This window comes from Carassius gibelio, chromosome A25 (assembly GCF_023724105.1).
Source record: "Carassius gibelio isolate Cgi1373 ecotype wild population from Czech Republic chromosome A25, carGib1.2-hapl.c, whole genome shotgun sequence".
Classification (NCBI taxonomy): domain Eukaryota; kingdom Metazoa; phylum Chordata; class Actinopteri; order Cypriniformes; family Cyprinidae; genus Carassius; species Carassius gibelio.
This window is the reverse complement of record NC_068395.1, coordinates 13,166,687-13,185,470: the sequence shown is the minus strand read 5'-3', so window position 1 is coordinate 13,185,470 and position 18,784 is coordinate 13,166,687. Positions and strand designations below refer to the sequence as shown.

Here is an 18,784-nt window from a genome sequence, read left to right as displayed (position 1 = left end):
TAATTGGATATATTTGCACAATAAGGACTGTCAGTTAAATAATTTAAATTATTAATCATTAAATTAAAAATAGCCCCACTAGTCTCTGTTTAAATACTATTATTTAACAAGAAACGGTTATGATTTGGAAATCCTGTCAGCGCTGACAAATGTTACACGCAACACGTGGGGTTCCAAAGCGGGTTTAATAATGATTTACAGAGTAATGACGCTTAAAAAACTTTAATAAGGATAAAAAAAAAGAAAAAGGAAAAAAAAACCTTCAAAACAAAAACCATCTAAATACAGCAAAAACAGTTTGACGCCATTATTGAAACTAAACTTCAGTTAGAAACCCGTGGAAATGCTGACACCTTGTGTCTTTAGCTTTTTTTTATTGAATCTTGTAAAATTAATATGGAAATTATTTATTCAAAGTTTATAATTATTTAACATATGTTTATGTATGTGTGTTTGTGTGCATGCATATATATATATATATATATATATATATATATATATAGATATAGATATAGATAGATAGATAGATAGATAGATAGATAGATAGATAGATAGATAGATAGATAGATAGATAGATAGATAGATAGATAGATAGTTGTATGAATGTATATATGATCAAAATAATAGACATACTAAAGTCGTAAATCTTTCACTTTATTTTTCAGCACTCTCGTGTTGCAAAATATTTTGTATTAGTAGATACTTTGTAATAACTTACATTATAATGGAAATATATGAATAATAATTAAAAGTGAACTCAAAATTAAAATATGTAGGGGGAATTTCAAACATAATGTATGCAATCATGTAAGCTTTTTCTTAGTAAAATATTTGTGGAACTCTAGTGATGTATTTTGAAACTAATCCAGCCCTGATATTAATGTTCATAATCATTTAGTGAATTTTCTTTGCCTGTAAGTCATATTGTTTTTGGTTACAATATAAATGATAATTTTGTGTATGTGATAAATAATTGTGATAAATGTATTATTGTAAACTAAAACATCTCTTCACAAACTGTTAATACAGAAATGCAGACATACACATATTTTCAATCTTGACAGTTTTTATGAAAGAAATAAAGCATTACATAGAAACAATAATAATAAATAATAATAATAATAATAATAATAATAATAATAAACAATTTAAATATATATTTATTTAAAAATGTTCCCTATATATATTATTTACTTTGTATGCTTTGTTTCAAAATTATGTGTATCTGTTAACCGTATTTACATTAAATGTCAAAGAAGAAAACTAACTTATAAAGTATCAAGTCATACAATAAACATCTAAGCCGAGTAATTTGTATTAGTCAGTCGATACCGTAGACGATTGGCTCCTCGCACCCCGTATACAAAGCCCTGAATTCTGACTGACAGGTGAAACATCCAATACGATTAAACATACGCGATGACGCACGCACGTACACGTTCCGGTTATATTTAGGGCCTATTTAAGCAGCAAGCCAGTCTACACCAACACTGCTCTCAGCGCTTGTCAAAAGCCGGTCTTTGCCCAGTATCGAATATGTTGTGGCACCTTCTCGTGTGCTATTACACTCTAAACTAAAGTGCATTCGTTATCCGTCGTATAACCACATTTAGCCTTTAATCATTGGTGTTGTTAGCCGGTCAGTTATCGATCAAGCCCTCCGCCCTGCACAGCTCATTGAAAGGACACCGATCGGGATTATTTGCACCTACAGATGCTTCGTCTATTATAATGCAAGATGCATGCTGATGCTCGGAAGTGGTTGCTCGACTGCGTATTACTCGTCCTTTTAACCTCCTCCACCTACTGAAAATAACCGTAAACAGCTGAAAATCGTTGATATTTTGGGGTAAGTGATCATTTAGGTGGACGCAACAGTGTGTCCGCCCATATCTGTATGAAGCACAGCCTCCGGGCGCAGGCCATGTAGCCTGGAAAGAACAGAATTCAGCCCTATTTTTTATTATTTTCCTGTTTGAAAAAAATAAATTAAAAAATTAAACTCTCTGACGGGAATGTCAACGGATATATGCGCTTTATACACGCTCTTTAAATGGATAATAACATTAATGCAAGGTCATGATATAAGACGCTTTTCAGACGCGGAACTTACAAACAAACCCAGAGTAGAGATAATAAAAAAAAAAACTATTTTAACGTGTGTATTAACAGTCACGACCACTCATGTACATATAATGCTGAACATTGGTTAAACGTGAGCTTTTGTGTGTGTATATATTTTGTTCCAGTGTATTATTGGCATCGCACGCCCAAGTTAAACTCAGGCCCTGCGATACAATGCGTTGAACTATAAAGTACTTATTAACGATTCACTCATTTTAACTTGAGTTCAAATCTAATACACACTTTATTACACACAACATAAATCATATAAACTCAAAAAGATACATACAATACTTTAAGGTTGGTTTTTAGTAAAAACGATATCAAATCGTAGTATAGTGTTGCAGTCTGTGAGTCTTTAACCCCTTAACTGTCACCCCCCATTTTTTAAATGGGCATTAAAGTGCACTATCAAAACTTAAATTGCTGTAATTTATGAACCCTTTTTGGAATATAAACCTAAGGTTGGTCTCTTTAGAGAATAAAAATAGCAGATTTTGGCAAAAGTGGAATAAAAAAATTGAATTATCAAAAAGTTATTGAAGTTTAAATGTACTGTAAATAAAATGCGCTATATTCATTTTATTTATTATAAATATTTTACGTAACAGGTTTTACTCTAAAATTGGTATAAAATTAAAGCCTTGTGTCTTAATAAATTGTTACAAATTTGAAGTTGATATGAAAAAAATTGATGTTACTTTAAGGTTTTATTTGGGGCATCATACCACACACAGCCAGTGGGAGTTATCAAAACTGCTTTGAATTTTGCTTAAAGAATTTTGAAATATGAAATCCTGAGACTCAGACCTTTCCAATGATATGTTTGTTGCCAAGTTTATGAAAAGGTTTGATTCTAGTAGACCATAAAGCATTTTGTAATATGACACTGGACCCTGCCCACTAAGGGGGAGGAGACTGCCAGTAGATATTAAAGTACCATTTCCATGGTAACACAATGTCCGATTTCAAAATGGTTTTCACAGAATGAATCTTGGGCTTCTAAGCTTTCAAATGATATATGATTTATGATGATTTCTAAAAAGATTTTATAGAGAAAAAGACAATAACAAAAAAGAGTGCCAAGCGTCCCACAGGTGGGACAGTGTCGGTTATGGGGTTTTAAATTAATCGATTTTAAATTCCAATAAAGAAAAATCCAAGTAAAAAGTATTCTAGAGGATTAGTTTATAAATGTATAACTTAAAATTGTTACATTTGTTTTCGCATCGTTTATCACCTGTTGAATTGATTCGGTTTACTGTAGATTAATTGGTTTTGAGTTATTGTAACGAAAAGTGAGAAGTAACGATTATACTCATGATTTAGTTATAGAGTAGCAGCAGGTAAGATGATATGATCTTCATAACATGTCAAATCATGCTAGTCTATAATTCGTTATGTGTTGAATCCGTCTGAGTCTGTTTATATTACTGGTTTTATTTAGTTGTACTAATAAAGTGATTCGACGAAGAAAATCTATTGTAGAGATGATGAATGATGTAGGTGTTATAAATGCTCCTACAACAAAATAATTTCAAACCATAGAGAACTGTAGTATTCCTTTATGGATCAGTTGATTCAGTGCCATTTTGATTATTTCTAGAAAATAAAATTTTCCCCTTCATACTTGTGTCTTGTTGCTATGTTGTATTGTTTTCTATGTGAAACGCATGTTGAAAACCACTGAAACAGAATTTCCCCAAGGGGATAATAAAGGTACTACTACTAATGTATTAATAGTGGTGTTTAAATGCTGTTTTTGGGTCAGTCCATTAGACCTGGCATTTTAATTAAATGTCAACGTGCCAGACTTTTCCAGTCTTGCCTTACTGTAGGATGCTGTGGTGTAATGGTTAAAAATCTGTGTTGGTAGCTGAACGGTTGTAAGTTCAAACCGTAAAGGCTTTATCATTGTACTATCACTGTCAATCCCCTTGATTAAGTTAGTCTAACCCTAGGTTACACCAGCACACTGAATCTGAAATTAGTGAAGGTGCTTTGGATAGTAGCAGCAGCTAATTAACAATTATTTGAAGTCCGGTAAGTATATCAAAGCTGGTGCTGCAAAAGTCTTTAACTGCTCATGGATTTGAATCTTTTTTTTCATCTGCAGGTGAAGAATGACAGAATATAAGCTTGTGGTCGTAGGGGCGGGAGGCGTGGGCAAGAGTGCTCTCACCATCCAACTCATCCAGAACCACTTTGTGGACGAATACGACCCAACCATAGAGGTGAGGCATGTGTCACCCACATGTGATTTATGTAAAAAAAATCTACTATTAAAGATTCAAGACTGATCTGGTTATTCTGGTTTAAAAGAAGGTGGATTCCAGATTGAAGGCCATTGTGTCTCTTACCTTTCACTTTTCTGGCTTGGCACCCTTCTATGTTTAGTTTACAAATTTACATATTTCCAAATAAGTTTTTTGTTTGTTTGCTTGCTAGCTCTCTCTCTCTCTCTCTCTCTCTCTCTCTCTCTCTCTCTCTCTCTCCCTTGTATAAAATAAACAAACTAAGAAAAACTTTAGGTTATTTTTAAAGTCAGCTTCAAACAGCATTCACAACCTATTTATTTATGTGATGTGTCCTATCAGAGGGGGGAAAAATGAAGGACAGAACTTTTATTTTTACTCTGGGATTGGTTGATTGGGTAAGAAGAGCAGTTGTTTGGTCTTGTAGTTTTGTAATTGCTTTTTAGATGTTTTGTAATAGTTTTGAAGTTATTTTTAGATGTTTTTGTAGTTTTTTTATTTATTTTTTATTGTTTTTTAGATGTGTTGGTATGACTTTGTAGTTTTTAGATGTTTTATAGTTGTTCTTTAGATGTTTGTTTTGTAGATGTTTTGGGATGATTTTGTTGTTTTTAGATGTTTTATAGTTGTTTAGATGGTTTTGTAGATGTTTTGGGATGATTTTGTTGTTTTTAGATGTTTTATAGTTGTTCTTTTAGATGTTTTTTTTTTATGTTTGTTGTAGTTTTGACGCAAAATGACTGAGGCAAATTTCCTTTGGAATAATGTGCTAAAGAACTAGAACATGCAATACAAATGCTGAAGAAAATCTTTCTAATTTTAATTTTGTGTTGACCTGTAAACCCTTTTATCTAGACTTAATTTACACACAAATGATCATTTTAAAACTCAAACGCTATTTTTGCCAACAAATACCATTGGTTATTTTACAAATGTCAGGTTTTTGATATCATTTTGGGGATATTTTATGCTTGGTATTATTGTTGTGCATTGATTTTACAGAACCAGTGTAGCTTGGTATTGTTATACTGTTCAACATGCTCAAAAGGTCATTTCACTTGTGCAGGACTCCTACAGGAAGCAGGTGGTGATTGATGGGGAGACGTGTCTGTTGGACATCTTGGACACTGCAGGTCAGGAGGAGTACAGCGCCATGAGGGATCAGTACATGAGGACAGGAGAGGGCTTCCTCTGTGTCTTCGCCATCAATAACACCAAGTCCTTTGAGGACATTCACCACTACAGGTGAGGGTTTGATAGAAACCGAACAGTGTGCAGTCACATAACCTGCAGAATCAGGTCAGTAAAGGGTTAAAACACCTCACAATGTCAGATTCATTTTTGGCATTCTGTGTGCTTTGGCAGAGAGCAGATAAAACGAGTAAAGGACTCGGAGGACGTCCCCATGGTCCTGGTGGGGAATAAGTGTGATCTTCCGTCCCGCAGTGTGGACACCAAGCAGGCTCAGGATTTAGCACGGAGCTACGGCATCCCCTTTATAGAGACCTCAGCAAAGACGAGACAGGTATGGAAGACATGGGCGGTCGTGGATCGAATACAATCGTGTCTGACCAATCAATGAAAATAAAAGGTTTAAAACTGGTTTAAAGACAACATGAAATCAAAATCAACCATTTTCTGTAAATAAATGTCCTTGGTGCTTGTGCACTGCTCGTCATTATAAAAAAATTGTTTACCATTATCCACCTCTGAAACCACTTTTATGCGTCTATGATATCCTAGTATTAGCATAGGATTCAGATTTCGATGGATAAAATTACCCAAACCTTCATTTATAAATTTTTTTCACCATATTACTTAGCTTCGAAATGCGTTATGGAAGATAAATGAGTTGTGTATGCCATTTCATGTCGTCTTTAATGTCATGTTAATGCATTATTGGGTTAAACATGGTTTTAAAATCTTTAATAAAAGTTAACAGTAACCAGAATATATACAACCATTAAAGGTGAGTCTTGAAAAGCATTATAAGAACATGTCTCGGTCACATTTAATCAAAATCAAAGGAAATTGTAAAAAAAAAAATATATATATATATTTATATATAATGACTCTTTGCCCAAGCAGAGTCATAGTCCAAGTCTGTTCAAGTCCACCACTGATGTGATGCCAAAATGTAACATTTTAATGAAGATTATTTTTTTGCTAACCGTTTATAGTAGTAATAATAAAAAGGTAAAATTGTAACTCCCCTACACATCTGTTTTTATTTTTTTCCATTTAAAATAGTCACAATATAAGTAAGTCTTATTGCATAAATATGCGTGTTATTGTATTATGTTTAGGAGGTAACTGTGGCCTAGACATGGTTTTTGTTGCATTCACACACCATCTGAAGTCCGTAGAAATGTATAGAATTGTGGGACAGCTGGTCATTGCGTACTGTTGCTTTACACTGGGTTTATGCATGAGTTAATTCTGAGTGCTTGATGAATAATCAATCAGGTCACATCACACAACACAACTGATCTGCCTCTGGGTTTGTGCCTGGTCTCTCATCTGCATTCATTATAATGTGTCTGTTTGATTTCATAAATTAATCTTTTTTTGATTGGTTGATCAGAGGTTCAATCACTGTTAATCAGTTGGGGATATCAAATCTGTCATGTTAAATATCAGGGCAGACACTCTGCAGTGCTCAAATCACAACTCCTTGTGGTGCTGGGGTGTAATAAAACCTCCTGAATTAATTTATTTTCTCTCTGTTTGGAGCATCACATGCACCTGGCCGACACCAAAGTGCCAATCTACAATACCCACAATTCTCTCTCTGGCCGAAATGGTTCTGTGTGTATTGCTCTAATAGCACTTTCTAATTCTCTTATCTTTCAGTAAAACTGTGTGTGTGTATGTTCATGGACGTTATTAATTATTCTTAGAGAAACTCTTCTAAAATGTTTTCCAACATATATCATCCCATTGAATAGCATGTTTTTGTTTAGTTTTTTTTGTGGAAAGTTGATGTAAAAACTTGATTATGCCAAATTCTCTCCAAATTCCCAGAAATAATCAAAAAGAAAACGCTAATATTAATTGTGCCAGCACTATGTGGAAAACTTTTTAGTGCCATTCGGTTCCCGAAACCCAATTGAGACTGTTTCCGCTTCTCGGTGATGAAGGCTTGTGCGTCTCTTGACACTGAAGGGAGTTGTGTTTTGCACTGCAGAGAGTGGAAGATGCCTTTTATACTCTGGTACGGGAAATCAGGCAATACCGGCTGAGAAAACTCAGTAAAGAAGAAGAGACAACACAATGCATCAAGCTTAAAAAATGTGTTTTGATGTGAGCGGGGTAAGTGTGAAGCCCAGCTGTAGAGTACCAAATCTGCTGTATACAGTAAGCCTATTTTTAAAACCGATAAGAGATTTAGCATCGTGATATTTATTTTCACAACCTTCCACATTTGATCATAGAATAAAAATAAAACCTTATTTTAGAACACAAATGAAGTGTTTAGAATTGTACGTCATATTTGAATGCTAAGAATGCTACCGTATTTTCCGGACTGTAAGTCGCACTTTTTTACATGGTTTGGCTGGTCCTACGACTTATAGTCAGGTGCGACTTATTTATCAAAATTAATTTCACATGAACCAAGAGAAAACATTACCATCTCCAGCCGCGAGAGGGCGCTCTATGCTGCTCAGTGCTCCTGTAGTCTACACTGAAAACATAGAGCGCCCTCTCGCGGCTGTAGACGGTAATGTTTTCTCTTGGTTCTCTAAATAAATGCGACTTATAGTCCAGTGCAACTTATATATGTTTTTTTCCTCGTCATGACGTATTTTTGGACTGGTCCGACTTATACTCAGGTGCTACTTATAGTCCGAAAAATATGGTGATTGTAATACAATATCATTTTCAAGACTGTTTTTATATATTGTGTTTATAGTATTAGTTTTACATAATTTAAATAATGCTAATAGTAATTAAAAAATCACTTTCCAGACAGAAATTATTTGTTGTGGTGATTTTAATAAATGCAAAGTTGTAAAAAAAAAAAAAAAAACAGACAAGATATATTTATGTAATTAACTGAATTTAGGTATTACATTTAAAAACATAATTTCCCATACAAGATTTATTTTATTTTTTTAAAGGGAAAGTGTGCTTTTTTTTTTTTTTTGCAGAATATAACGTCTCCTTTTTGATATTGGGATTGAGTATGACCGTTTCTTTGTGAGATTGACGTTCTTCTCTATCTTTTCCCGCAGTTTATTTTTAGTTTCACTGTGGGTTTGGTGATCATGGCCTTTTTAAGTCTTCTCTGAGGCCAGTTTTAATGTTAGATGGCTAATGTTTGGAGTATGGCAGCCAAAGTTGGGCATAGATTCTTGTTTTTTTTTTTGTTCGAGTGTTTGATGCTTTTAGATGATAACCCGAAGTTCTTGTTTTCCCTTTATTCTGAAGGGCGTGGACGACGCGTTTTACACTTTAGTCCGAGAAATCCGGAAGCACAAGGAGAAGATGAGCAAGGATGGCAAGAAGAAAAAGAAGAAATCCAAATCAAAATGTGTGTTAATGTGAACAAGCCTTTCCTGTCATTATAGACTCAGAAGAAAAATAAAAAAAAAACTTCCACAGCTGCATTTTGTACATTACACTAAATTATTAGCCTGCTCAAAATACAGAATGGATCCTTCTTAAAAGAAATAAGCTTTACTTCTCATTCGGTGCCAGTCCCTTCACACCGTTCTGGCTTATTTTCCTGGGTGGGCTGTCAGAAGTGGTTTTATTTTGCAGTTGGTTTATCTAGAGTAGTTTTAACAGATTTCTAAAGAAAGGTGTGGACATGAAAACAGGCTTTCGGTGTGAGGTATGAGAGAGAGCTAGCCGTGTAGCTAGCTGCATGTGAGTCACTTGATTTTCCAGGAACTGAAACTTTGAGGAATCATTTTTGGTGGCGTTTTGAAACATTATCACTGTGTATGATCCTGGCTTTGGATGTCCCGGACTTCCAAAAACAACCTGCATGGGAACTTCCATTGTAGTCGGATTTCCACGCCCTCTCTGGAAAGCCATGGTCATGCATGGTGAAATCTTCACCTTGTTAACCTTATTTCCCTGTATGCATGCTGTGTTCTGTTCATTAAACTTCCAGGGAATTCTGTGTAATAGCCACTGTGGTGTCTGTCCGACAGGCGCGATTATTTCAATATGGCCGTTGTTCATTTTTCTGATCAATTCATGAGGTTTTATATAAGAGTCAAAATCTGCTAAGAGGTAACAGCATGTAAAAAAAAAAAAAAAAAAGTATCAACTTCATTAAACAACCAATTTAAATGTACCTCTGCAGGCTTTTTTTGATAAAAGTTTTTTTTTTTTCCGTATAAATCATAAGTCTTTGATTTAAACCTAATAAATTACAGATCCTGTTGTAAATAATACTGAAAACTCACCAGCTCCTGGCAGATTCTGACTAAAAGAATAAAGCTGCAGTCGACCAATCAGAGTTAAGTATTCCAGAGAGCGTTTGGAATCTCTCTGTAAGTATCTACATTAGCAAAAGCCTCAGAGGAGGATTTTTATTACATATGAATATTTACCCTCTTGTGTCCAGCCAAACAGCACAATACAAGGCTGAATTTATTATTATTATTTTTTTTATTGCTAAATTTTGATTAGTGAATATAACCTACTGTACCACTAGTTGTTTTGATGCAAATGTATGTTAAAAAAAGGAACAAAACAAATGCCTTGTGCGTTTATGCTGCCATCAACCATCAAGACGTTCTGGTTCTAGAAGACTCCGTCTAGTATACTAAGGCAAAATGGCAAGTTTTCAGCCATCACTCAAACCAAAGAGAGTGATCTAAAGGTTTATTTTGTGATGTCATGAGGTGATGTCATTTATAGGAGACCTACAATACACGAGCAGAATGTTGCTTTAAAACCTTGGTCCTTAAGCATGACTAGTTTGCTTTTCTGATACTTGTTTCTATATTGCTGTTTGACTAATACAGAGAAATCTAAACAGGAAATAAATCAGGATGTCTGCTCATATGCAAAGTTAAGTGTTGTGGGTGATTTCTGTTCCCTTTAAAATCATTTACTAGCCGTCTGTAACGCGAGTCATAAGATATTTTTGGAACGGTTTCTGTTCTGAAATGTTCTGTCTGTTGGTGTGCCAATTGCAAATGTTGAGACAAGGGTTCAGACGTACATGTACCTTGTTTAAACAGCCTTTGTACGGTTGTGATAAAGATGAATATTTTGTAAATTGTGCTTTTTTTTGTTTAATGAATTGAATGACGCTTAATTGAGGGTCATGTGTTGGCGTCTATGAGAAAGTGCTGATCTGAGGTCGTCTTTCGCTCCTCGTTCATGTTTTTTTGGTGAATGTGATGGTTCGGATGATGGAAGCTGTTCTCAGATCTGCACGGATTTATAAATGCAACCCAATCCTGTTTTCCCCCATTAATCTCACCTGTCTTATTTAATGTGTAATTAAAAGAAGTACATAAAACCCACAGGAGAGACTCTGTGTCTGTTTGTTGGTTCAGAATGAATGCAAAATGATACCAAATATTGGTATAATTGCTTAACTTTTTTTTTCTTTTTTTCAAAAAATCAAATTTTGCTTGATTTTGTAAAATCTTAGAAGGTTTAGTATATTTTGCAACCATGTTTTTGTGCTCTGTTTTTCAGGATTTTTCAATCGAACGTTTAGAAATGAATAGACAGCATTTATTTGTACTAGAAATCTTTTGCGACCATCACTTTAACGCAACCTTGCTGAATAACAATGTTTCATAATAGAAATCTAACTTTTGAATGGGATATGCATTCATATATATTGAATTTAAGCAGTCAATTTCATGAGATTCACCTTTATGCATGCATGTCTCTTATGTGCCACAAAGGGGCAGTATTCTCTCATGCCATGCTATAGTAGTTTCTCAGATGGTCTTCTGTAATGTCATCCTAACAGAATTAAAATAGCAGGCACTCTCAATAACTCCCTGATTTAATCCGGGGCACGGTATCATTTCTTCGGCGTAATTACATTCGCCACGTGAAATTAAATATCGAGCTTGCTGTGGATTTGAAACCTACCTTTGTCTCTGGTGCCAAGATGAATAGGTTGTTCCATATTAGTTTAACTGCAGGCGAAAAGGACACGTTTCGTAGGATAAGCCATTTGCCATTAATAATGCAGTTTTTAAATGTGATTGCAGTGCTCGGGTGTCCTGTCTTCAATACAATTTTAAAAGGAATTAAAAAAGAAATACATGTATGGTTTAATTCTGCTGCGTGGAAAACCTACAGTAACCAATAAAATATGGGCCCAACATTGATTTTGTTTTTAAAATGTATTTTTTGCCATGTTAATCCCCTCAAAGCACTTCTAATCAAGGTAAACCTTCTGACCAATTTTCATCATTTTTTTTTTCAGGACCTTTTTGTCATTCATTTGTGATTCATGATTAAGGATTTGTAATCCTTCTAGGCAGATTTCATTAGTTTGTCAGGGACTAATCTTTTGAATGAATATACAGTACTTAAGCAGTTTTACTTATTAGCATGTAATTTCATTTCAGCCACACACTGTAAAAAATTACTGTGATTTTAATGGTGCAATACTTTGAAAATGCTACAGTACAAACCTGTTAAATTGTTAACGGTAATTTCCTGTAAAATGTAAACTTTCCCAGAACTCTCTGTGTTGCATTTAAATTTTTGTTTGAATTTGATTGAATTTTTTTTCTTTGAAATTTGAAATGAAAGTCAGAATTGACCAAGTTTTGAAAACATTATTTTTTTGAAATAAATTTTGGCTTCAGTAGTCAAAACTGTGATATGCTAAATCCAAAATAATCCAAAGATAAACAGTCAAGATTATGACATACTACATAATTTTTATGAGATTGACTTTTGTCCCCATTGACTTTTTAATTTATCATTATAGCTTTGTCGTAATTTTGATCTTTTATGTCATAATAAAGATTTAACACAGCATGATTTTTTTTTTCTTATTTTGTGGAAATAAGCTATCATATTTTACACAACCAAACAGCTGATGAAACATTTTATCTTTCAATATAAAAATTATATCACTTTCATTCGCATATAGCAGAACCTTTAGCGAAACATGCTAGAAATTGCAGAATTTCAGGATTTCAGAATTTCAGGCTTATATAGTAGTCGCTGAAACTAAAGATGGAATGGGATTATGGGTTTTCCTTTTTTTTTCTTTTTTTTAATGTATTCCAAATGTTTTGGGGCCAAATGTCAGGGCCCAAGTATAGGATTCAGCCAACAGCTACATTTTGATTGTCCGTCCTCTTGAGCTCTGAACTAATTGTGTCCTAACTCTTGAAAAATGTGTCTGTGACCACGGTTGTTCATTTTACATGCTTGTCTTGTAGTGGACAACCAGGTGGCCTTAATACTCGATCACTGTCTGCTGGTTCTCAGATGGTCTAGATTGAGGTCTCACAAATGTTTTTGAACCTAGGACCACTTTTTTTCATTCAGTTTTTCCAAAGCCCTGTCCACAACCCAATTTAGGTTAAGTAAAAAAATACATGAACACGTGCTGCACTTGAAATGATGTGATAGTCTCTCAAATCCTCTTGTTAACCTTTAAAACAGAAATATCGGTCCACTCCAGGAGCACAAATAGTGTGAGAAAATTGGAGACTCCGTTAAATTATGCAGACTATTTCTTGACTGTATGATAGACCCGAGTCTTGACAGGAGAGAATGGAGAAGAAAATACAAGCTGGAGCAGTCGCTGTAAATCCTCCTCTTGATTCTCCTGGGTGCACCTCAGGCCAGACCCTGTCAGTCAAACCTCCTCCACAGCTGTAATCTCTGGACAACAATGAGGGGCCTGCATGTCTGATAAAACTGCTGAAATGGAGCAATCCTCATCCGCAGCACCTCTGGTGGGCCGAGAAGACAGTGAAATGGTGGATGTTCAGAAGTTGACAGACTCACAACTCTCTCAAACATGTCTGTGAAATCCCTCCTAAACTAGGACAGAGATATTTGTCAACGTTGCAAAATGTTCCTGGATACAAAGTGAATTTTCAGCGGTCTCTTCAAAAGTCCTTACCTTCTTGCATTCTTGGGAAGATAGTAATGAGGCCAGTGAGGAGACAGTTTGAATGCAAAATAAAGCACACACATACATACAAAACTACAGTAAAACTACAGTTATATTGTGAAATGTTTTTACAATTGCTGTTGTCAGTTTTCTGTTAATTTATTCTTGTGATGGCAAAATTGCATTTTCAGCATATTTTACTCCAATCTTCAGTGTCACATGATCTACATATGCTGATTTTTGGCTATTTTTTTTTTTTATTACTATCAAGTTTTTTGATGAATAGAAAGTTCAACAGAACCGCATGTAAAAATATCTACTGTGAGTTTTAATTAAATGCATACTTGCTGAATATATTACCCCAAATTTAGTTAGTACATATATGTTAGACATAAATAAGTAAATACAAATACACATTACAATACAATACAATACAATTAATATAGAAATATGTAATCTGTATAGAGACCTGTCCTGGTATTTTATAATTGATTTATTGTGATAATTATTCCAGAGGCTAAAAAGAAGAAGAATTTTGAAGAATAAGAGTATAGATATTCTAAAGGGCAATGTATGGTAGGTAGGACAAAACAGATTTTGGAGAGACTAGTTAGCTTTGAAAGCATAAGATGCAACCCTCCCTGCAAATCACTCTCTAAAGCCACGCCTCCTCCAGAACACATGACCACACACATGAAGACCAGACGCTTACCAGCATCACAATGAGAGATGGCGTTGGTGGAGGATTGAATGCAACACTGTTAGATTACCTCTTTCACAAGTGAGAAAACATTACAGTACAAAGCACATAATATTACAATAATAACCCCTCCATTCTCGCTCAGTCTGCAATAGCGCACTGGAACGCACTGATGATGTATCATGTTTGCGCAAACAGTGCGCAGAAGTGTGCAAATACATACATTGACAGGCAGGTAGCTTTTGGATAAGGGAGGAACTTATTTTCCTTTTATTGTACTGCATAAAGCAGTAGGACAGGGCGGTCAACATAATAGATTCCCAAACAAAAACACCATGAGTTTTAAACACCTAGAGGCAACAACTGTGTGAAAATGATAAGGAGAGATTTGCTGAGGGTCACGGCTGAGAGAAAGAAGATTTCAGTCTTGTCTAGATTAAGACTGAGTTTGTTTGATATGTCTGTCAGGTGTACAGAGATTGCAGACATTGAGACAGAAGGGGACATTTACAGCTAAGTGTCATCAGCACACCAGCGATAAGAGAAGGCATGCAATGAATTGACAATTCTTAGCTATCTATAAATGTCTGAAAGTAGACAGCAAAGAGTAACGGTCCCAGCATCGAGCCCTGTGGGACTCACACAGTGGGGCTTTTCCAGCTAACTTGGTGTGGTTCACATGGGAAGTTCTTACTTATTTGAAAAACATAGAATTAGAATTAAAAATAGAATTAAAATCTTCACAATGGAATGCACTGAATAAAGGTCCTAGATTGCATGCATTTTTCCAAAACCCACAACTTTTAAGTGTTTCATGAAGTTCTTTTTTTTTTTCAAAAGATGTTTCGTCAGCTGAACAATAGGTATGCTAAACTACACAATCAATTGAACACACTGTACTTATTTTGTATTTTTATTGCTTTATTGCTATTGCAACAAAATAAAAACCATATGATGCAAATTAGGTGTGAAAATTATTATTATTTTAATAATATTTTATCAATGGCATTTCAAAAGCATATTCTGCCCAGATCTTTAATCAACAGATGGTCGACACAAAGTGTAAATATGAGCAATTAATTTTTTTTTCAAGTGTTCAAGTAAAAATATGTTATATTTTCAATTTCCAGAATTGTTCGGTGCGTGTTGTAACCATAGACTGTAAAAAAATAGGTTGTAACGAAGAGCAAATTATGCATAAGTGCATGTGAATGATGGGAAATGTAGTTTGGTGCTCTGTCTCCCAACATCTAAATGAGTAGTGCTGTGTGGTTTTTTCCCGCTATTCTTCATCAACAGTATCTTACACAAACCAAATAAAAAAATTTTATTGTACTATTTTTCTTTTAAAATTTCCATCACGATTCTCCAACTGACCTGCCCCGCTTCCGGCAAATCATCATTGATTATTCTCAGAAAGCACTTTTTAGTATTTTTGCATATTGTAAGGGGTATGTTTAGGGTTGAGGTAGGTGTAGACGTTAACAAAACAATCTAATTTGTAGAAAATTCAATTAATTGTTAGCTTCAATTTTTTTGCGGTATCCTTTCTAGCCACAACCAGCCAAAAGAGAAAAAAATGATACAATCAGCGACATTATTGACTTTAGAGAGTTTGGACACGTTCACAACAGGTTTAATTTGCTTTAAATAATAAATACTACTGCGAATTAGTTTATGAAGAGTACTGACTGAGTTCTGGTAAGCACAAACAAACAATATGCTAATTGACTGCCATTACAGGTGTTGAAATTACAATACTGAACTTTGTTTTGATCTTTGAAATCTATCTATCTATCTATCTATCTATCTATCTATCTATCTATCTATCTCTCTGTCTGTCTGTCTGTCTGTCTGTCTAGTATATTTCTAATACAATATGCTGATTATGTCAATTCTAATATAGATGAAACAGTCTATTAGATTAGTTTTTGCATGTCATCCTAAAATGAATGAATATTTGTGCATGTAGTTTGAATAAAATTATGTATTGGTGCTGGGAAAGAATCAGTATCTGTTAATGGTATAGGGTCGTAAGATCTTGAAGTGAGCAGGCGTTGTCTTATTAATGCAGGTCAGGTTTTAAAGCAAGCCCATCCATTTTAGAAGAAGAGGTATTCAGTTCACGGATGTTTTATTGATGTCGAGCTAACCAAGTAAGCCTGAAGATACTTCACATAGGCATAAGAAGATTAATCGCTCTGGAATAACAGACCTGGATCTCAGGACCGGTGGCGAGGCAAGACTAACATCCGCACACAACGCAACATTTTCTGAAGTGGATCTGAAGTCTCTTGTTTGTCTTGACAGATATAATTCTCTTGAGAAAAAGATTGCAATGCCTTGAGTTATTTATTTCTTATTCCTGCAAGGCTTGATAGCTTGATAGAGAGGGTAGGGAGATGACCGGTAGTTTTTAAAGTTGTTGGATTTTTGGAGCGTTTTTTGAGTGTTGCAGCTTTTGCTGATTAATACTTTTGTTGCATTTTAAAAGAATTTCACTTAACTGCTGAATTGTGAATATTGCAGATACCCTGGCTTGTCTTGATTGTGACTTGTTCATGCACATAGATGTTGATTAATAGCACACTATCACTTTGTCATGTTGTTTCCTAATTCTTACAACAGTTCAAATGACTTCCAAGATCCATACAGTGACCTGTAGCAAAGCAAGCAGACACTGGTCAAGCGAATCTAATAAATTTGACAAACTGGGCAAAAGCTAAAAAGGGCTACTGCCAAAACTGAATGTACATATGATACATATTTAATAACCTTTCTCAGTGCATGTGTGGATTTAATATAACAGTTGGTTTGGCAGGGAGTTAGTTTCAGATTTTCAATTGGGTGCTGTAAAAAATGGTTTTAATTTTTTGCCCTCTTGATCCATACTCTGTGACTCTATCAAGACATTAGAAAATTAAAACCTGTCAAGCTGAAGACTTAAACAAAAAAATAGCCCCTAAAAGTACTAGATAATGTGAGATATTTAAAACATGGCAGTGTTTGTTAGAAACAGGAACCACTGATAAGTGCATTCATTTCTGACATTCACATTAGCACAATATTAACTTATATATACATAATTTTTGGTTCATTCCAGTCCATAATGTGGATGATTTAATATTTCGACACAAGGAGCAAAAAAAAAAAAAAAAGATATCTGAAGTCTCCCTGTTGAAGTTGTAATATCTTTATTTTTCCCTTTACAGGGCGATTTGGCCATTTAAGTGGAAAAAGTGCTATATCCATTCTAAAAGAATATTACAATATAATTTCTAAAATGAATCTTGGTTTAAAAAAATTAGCTTTTCTCTTAGAAATAAAGGCTTTTAACACTGTAACTGTACCATCCACCCCTGTTTTGGTTTTGGTTAGTTTGACCCACAGCATGATAACATATTGCTTTATACAGCAAAAGTTCCTCTTCAGGAACTCGAGCTGCGGCGAGAACGAATGGGGAATGCATCCAGCGTGACGTCTCTGAATAACATGTATAATCAGTCCAATGGAAGGGTGAGACGTCATAGGCGGGTGATGTTAGAGACCAGGAAGCATAAAAGCATGAGAGGCGAAGGCAGTAATCAGCCTTGTGTCTTCAGCAAGCGCTCTGTGTGTGTGTGTGTCAGTCAGTCTATCTGTTTGTGAGTCTTATTTAGTGTCGTTTATCCACTGATAAACTCCATTGTCAAAGCTTCAGTCAAAAGAAGTTTTGGGCGAGAGCAGGCAGCGTTCAGGCTGTGTGTTTTCCCTGGCAAAAAAAAAAAAAAAAGGTAGGGAGACACGCAGCTTGTGTGTTGTCTGTTTGAGAGTGAAGCGCGCAGTGTCAGCTCTCGAGGGAGTTGACGGCTGCGATGCGAGCCTTTGCTTCACTCTCAGATGGCTCTCTTTGAGGAGAGAGCTTTCACTGGTGTTTCTCGCGGTGCCAGCCCCGCTTTCGCTGAGGCGGAGCGGTGGTTGTGCTCGCGGGATTCGCTTTCGATTCTGCTGGAAGGAATGTAAGACGGGCAAGTCCCTATCTTCTTTCTTAGCCACCAGATCCGGCGCCCGCTCTCGGGGGTCTGAAGCCCGCGTTTGCGGTACTTTCTCCCCGATGAGAGAGCGTGACGTGCTGCCTGTCTTTCTCTGAGGAGATTGATGTGGAAAGGCGTTGATGAGCTCGCCAGTTGCACAAGCACCAGTCACACAAGCATATTATGCCTAATATTAACATAAGCAGCATTAATGAAGAGTGGAGCTCGCGCAGCTTTTGGGAGGCTGATTGTGCTTTTATGGCTGTTAAGCGCTCCGCTCTCGCCGTGCATGCGATCTTGCGGTCGCGGTCTTGCTGGTGCTGAGGCACGGTGGCGGCGCGATAGCGGGAATCGCACATGATCTGGCGAACGGGTTGGAGACGGCTCATCCTATCTCCACCCGTGTTCACTAGATCTAGAGCTCGTTCTCGAGGCTTGGAAACAAACGCTGCGGTTTCAATCTCAGAGGAGATTGATGTTGTTTGTGTGAAAAAGTTGTGTTCCAGGGCGCAGCCGGAAGCTTAGCGGTGCTAAGAGGCTCGCGACCTCCTGGGAGGTTTCCAGAGCAGCTAGTTCGGCCGTCTCCTGCCGGTGCGCTGCTTCAGGGCACCAAGATAAT

General features: G+C 35.8%; 1 protein-coding gene across 2 annotated transcripts; it reads left to right on the top strand.

Moving 5' to 3' along the window:
* Positions 1-1,470: 1,470 nt before the first annotated feature.
* On the top strand, positions 1,471-10,870 carry kras (v-Ki-ras2 Kirsten rat sarcoma viral oncogene homolog). 2 transcript variants are annotated; one of them, XM_052543977.1, is made up of 6 exons: positions 1,471-1,849; positions 4,241-4,358; positions 5,446-5,624; positions 5,745-5,904; positions 7,567-7,691; positions 8,811-10,870. In XM_052543977.1, exons 2-5 carry the CDS (start codon positions 4,248-4,250, stop codon positions 7,684-7,686), a joined length of 570 nt encoding a protein of 189 aa, XP_052399937.1. In that variant the 5' UTR covers positions 1,471-1,849; positions 4,241-4,247; the 3' UTR covers positions 7,687-7,691; positions 8,811-10,870. The 2 variants fall into 2 exon arrangements, with proteins under 2 accessions (XP_052399937.1, XP_052399938.1); XM_052543978.1 differs by lacking the exon at positions 7,567-7,691 and having other exon boundaries at positions 1,472-1,849.
* The last annotated feature ends 7,914 nt before the right edge of the window (positions 10,871-18,784 follow it).

What these genes read in the sequence shown, in the direction of transcription:
- kras (XM_052543977.1), top strand. Translation starts at nt 4,248, where the DNA reads ATGACAGAATATAAGCTTGTGGTCGTAGGGGCGGGAGGCGTGGGCAAG. An exon ending in AATACGACCCAACCATAGAG is followed by an intron (nt 4,359 to 5,445) that starts GTGAGGCATGTG and finishes TCACTTGTGCAG; the next exon opens with GACTCCTACAGGAAGCAGGT. An exon ending in GAGGACATTCACCACTACAG is followed by an intron (nt 5,625 to 5,744) that starts GTGAGGGTTTGA and finishes GTGCTTTGGCAG; the next exon opens with AGAGCAGATAAAACGAGTAA.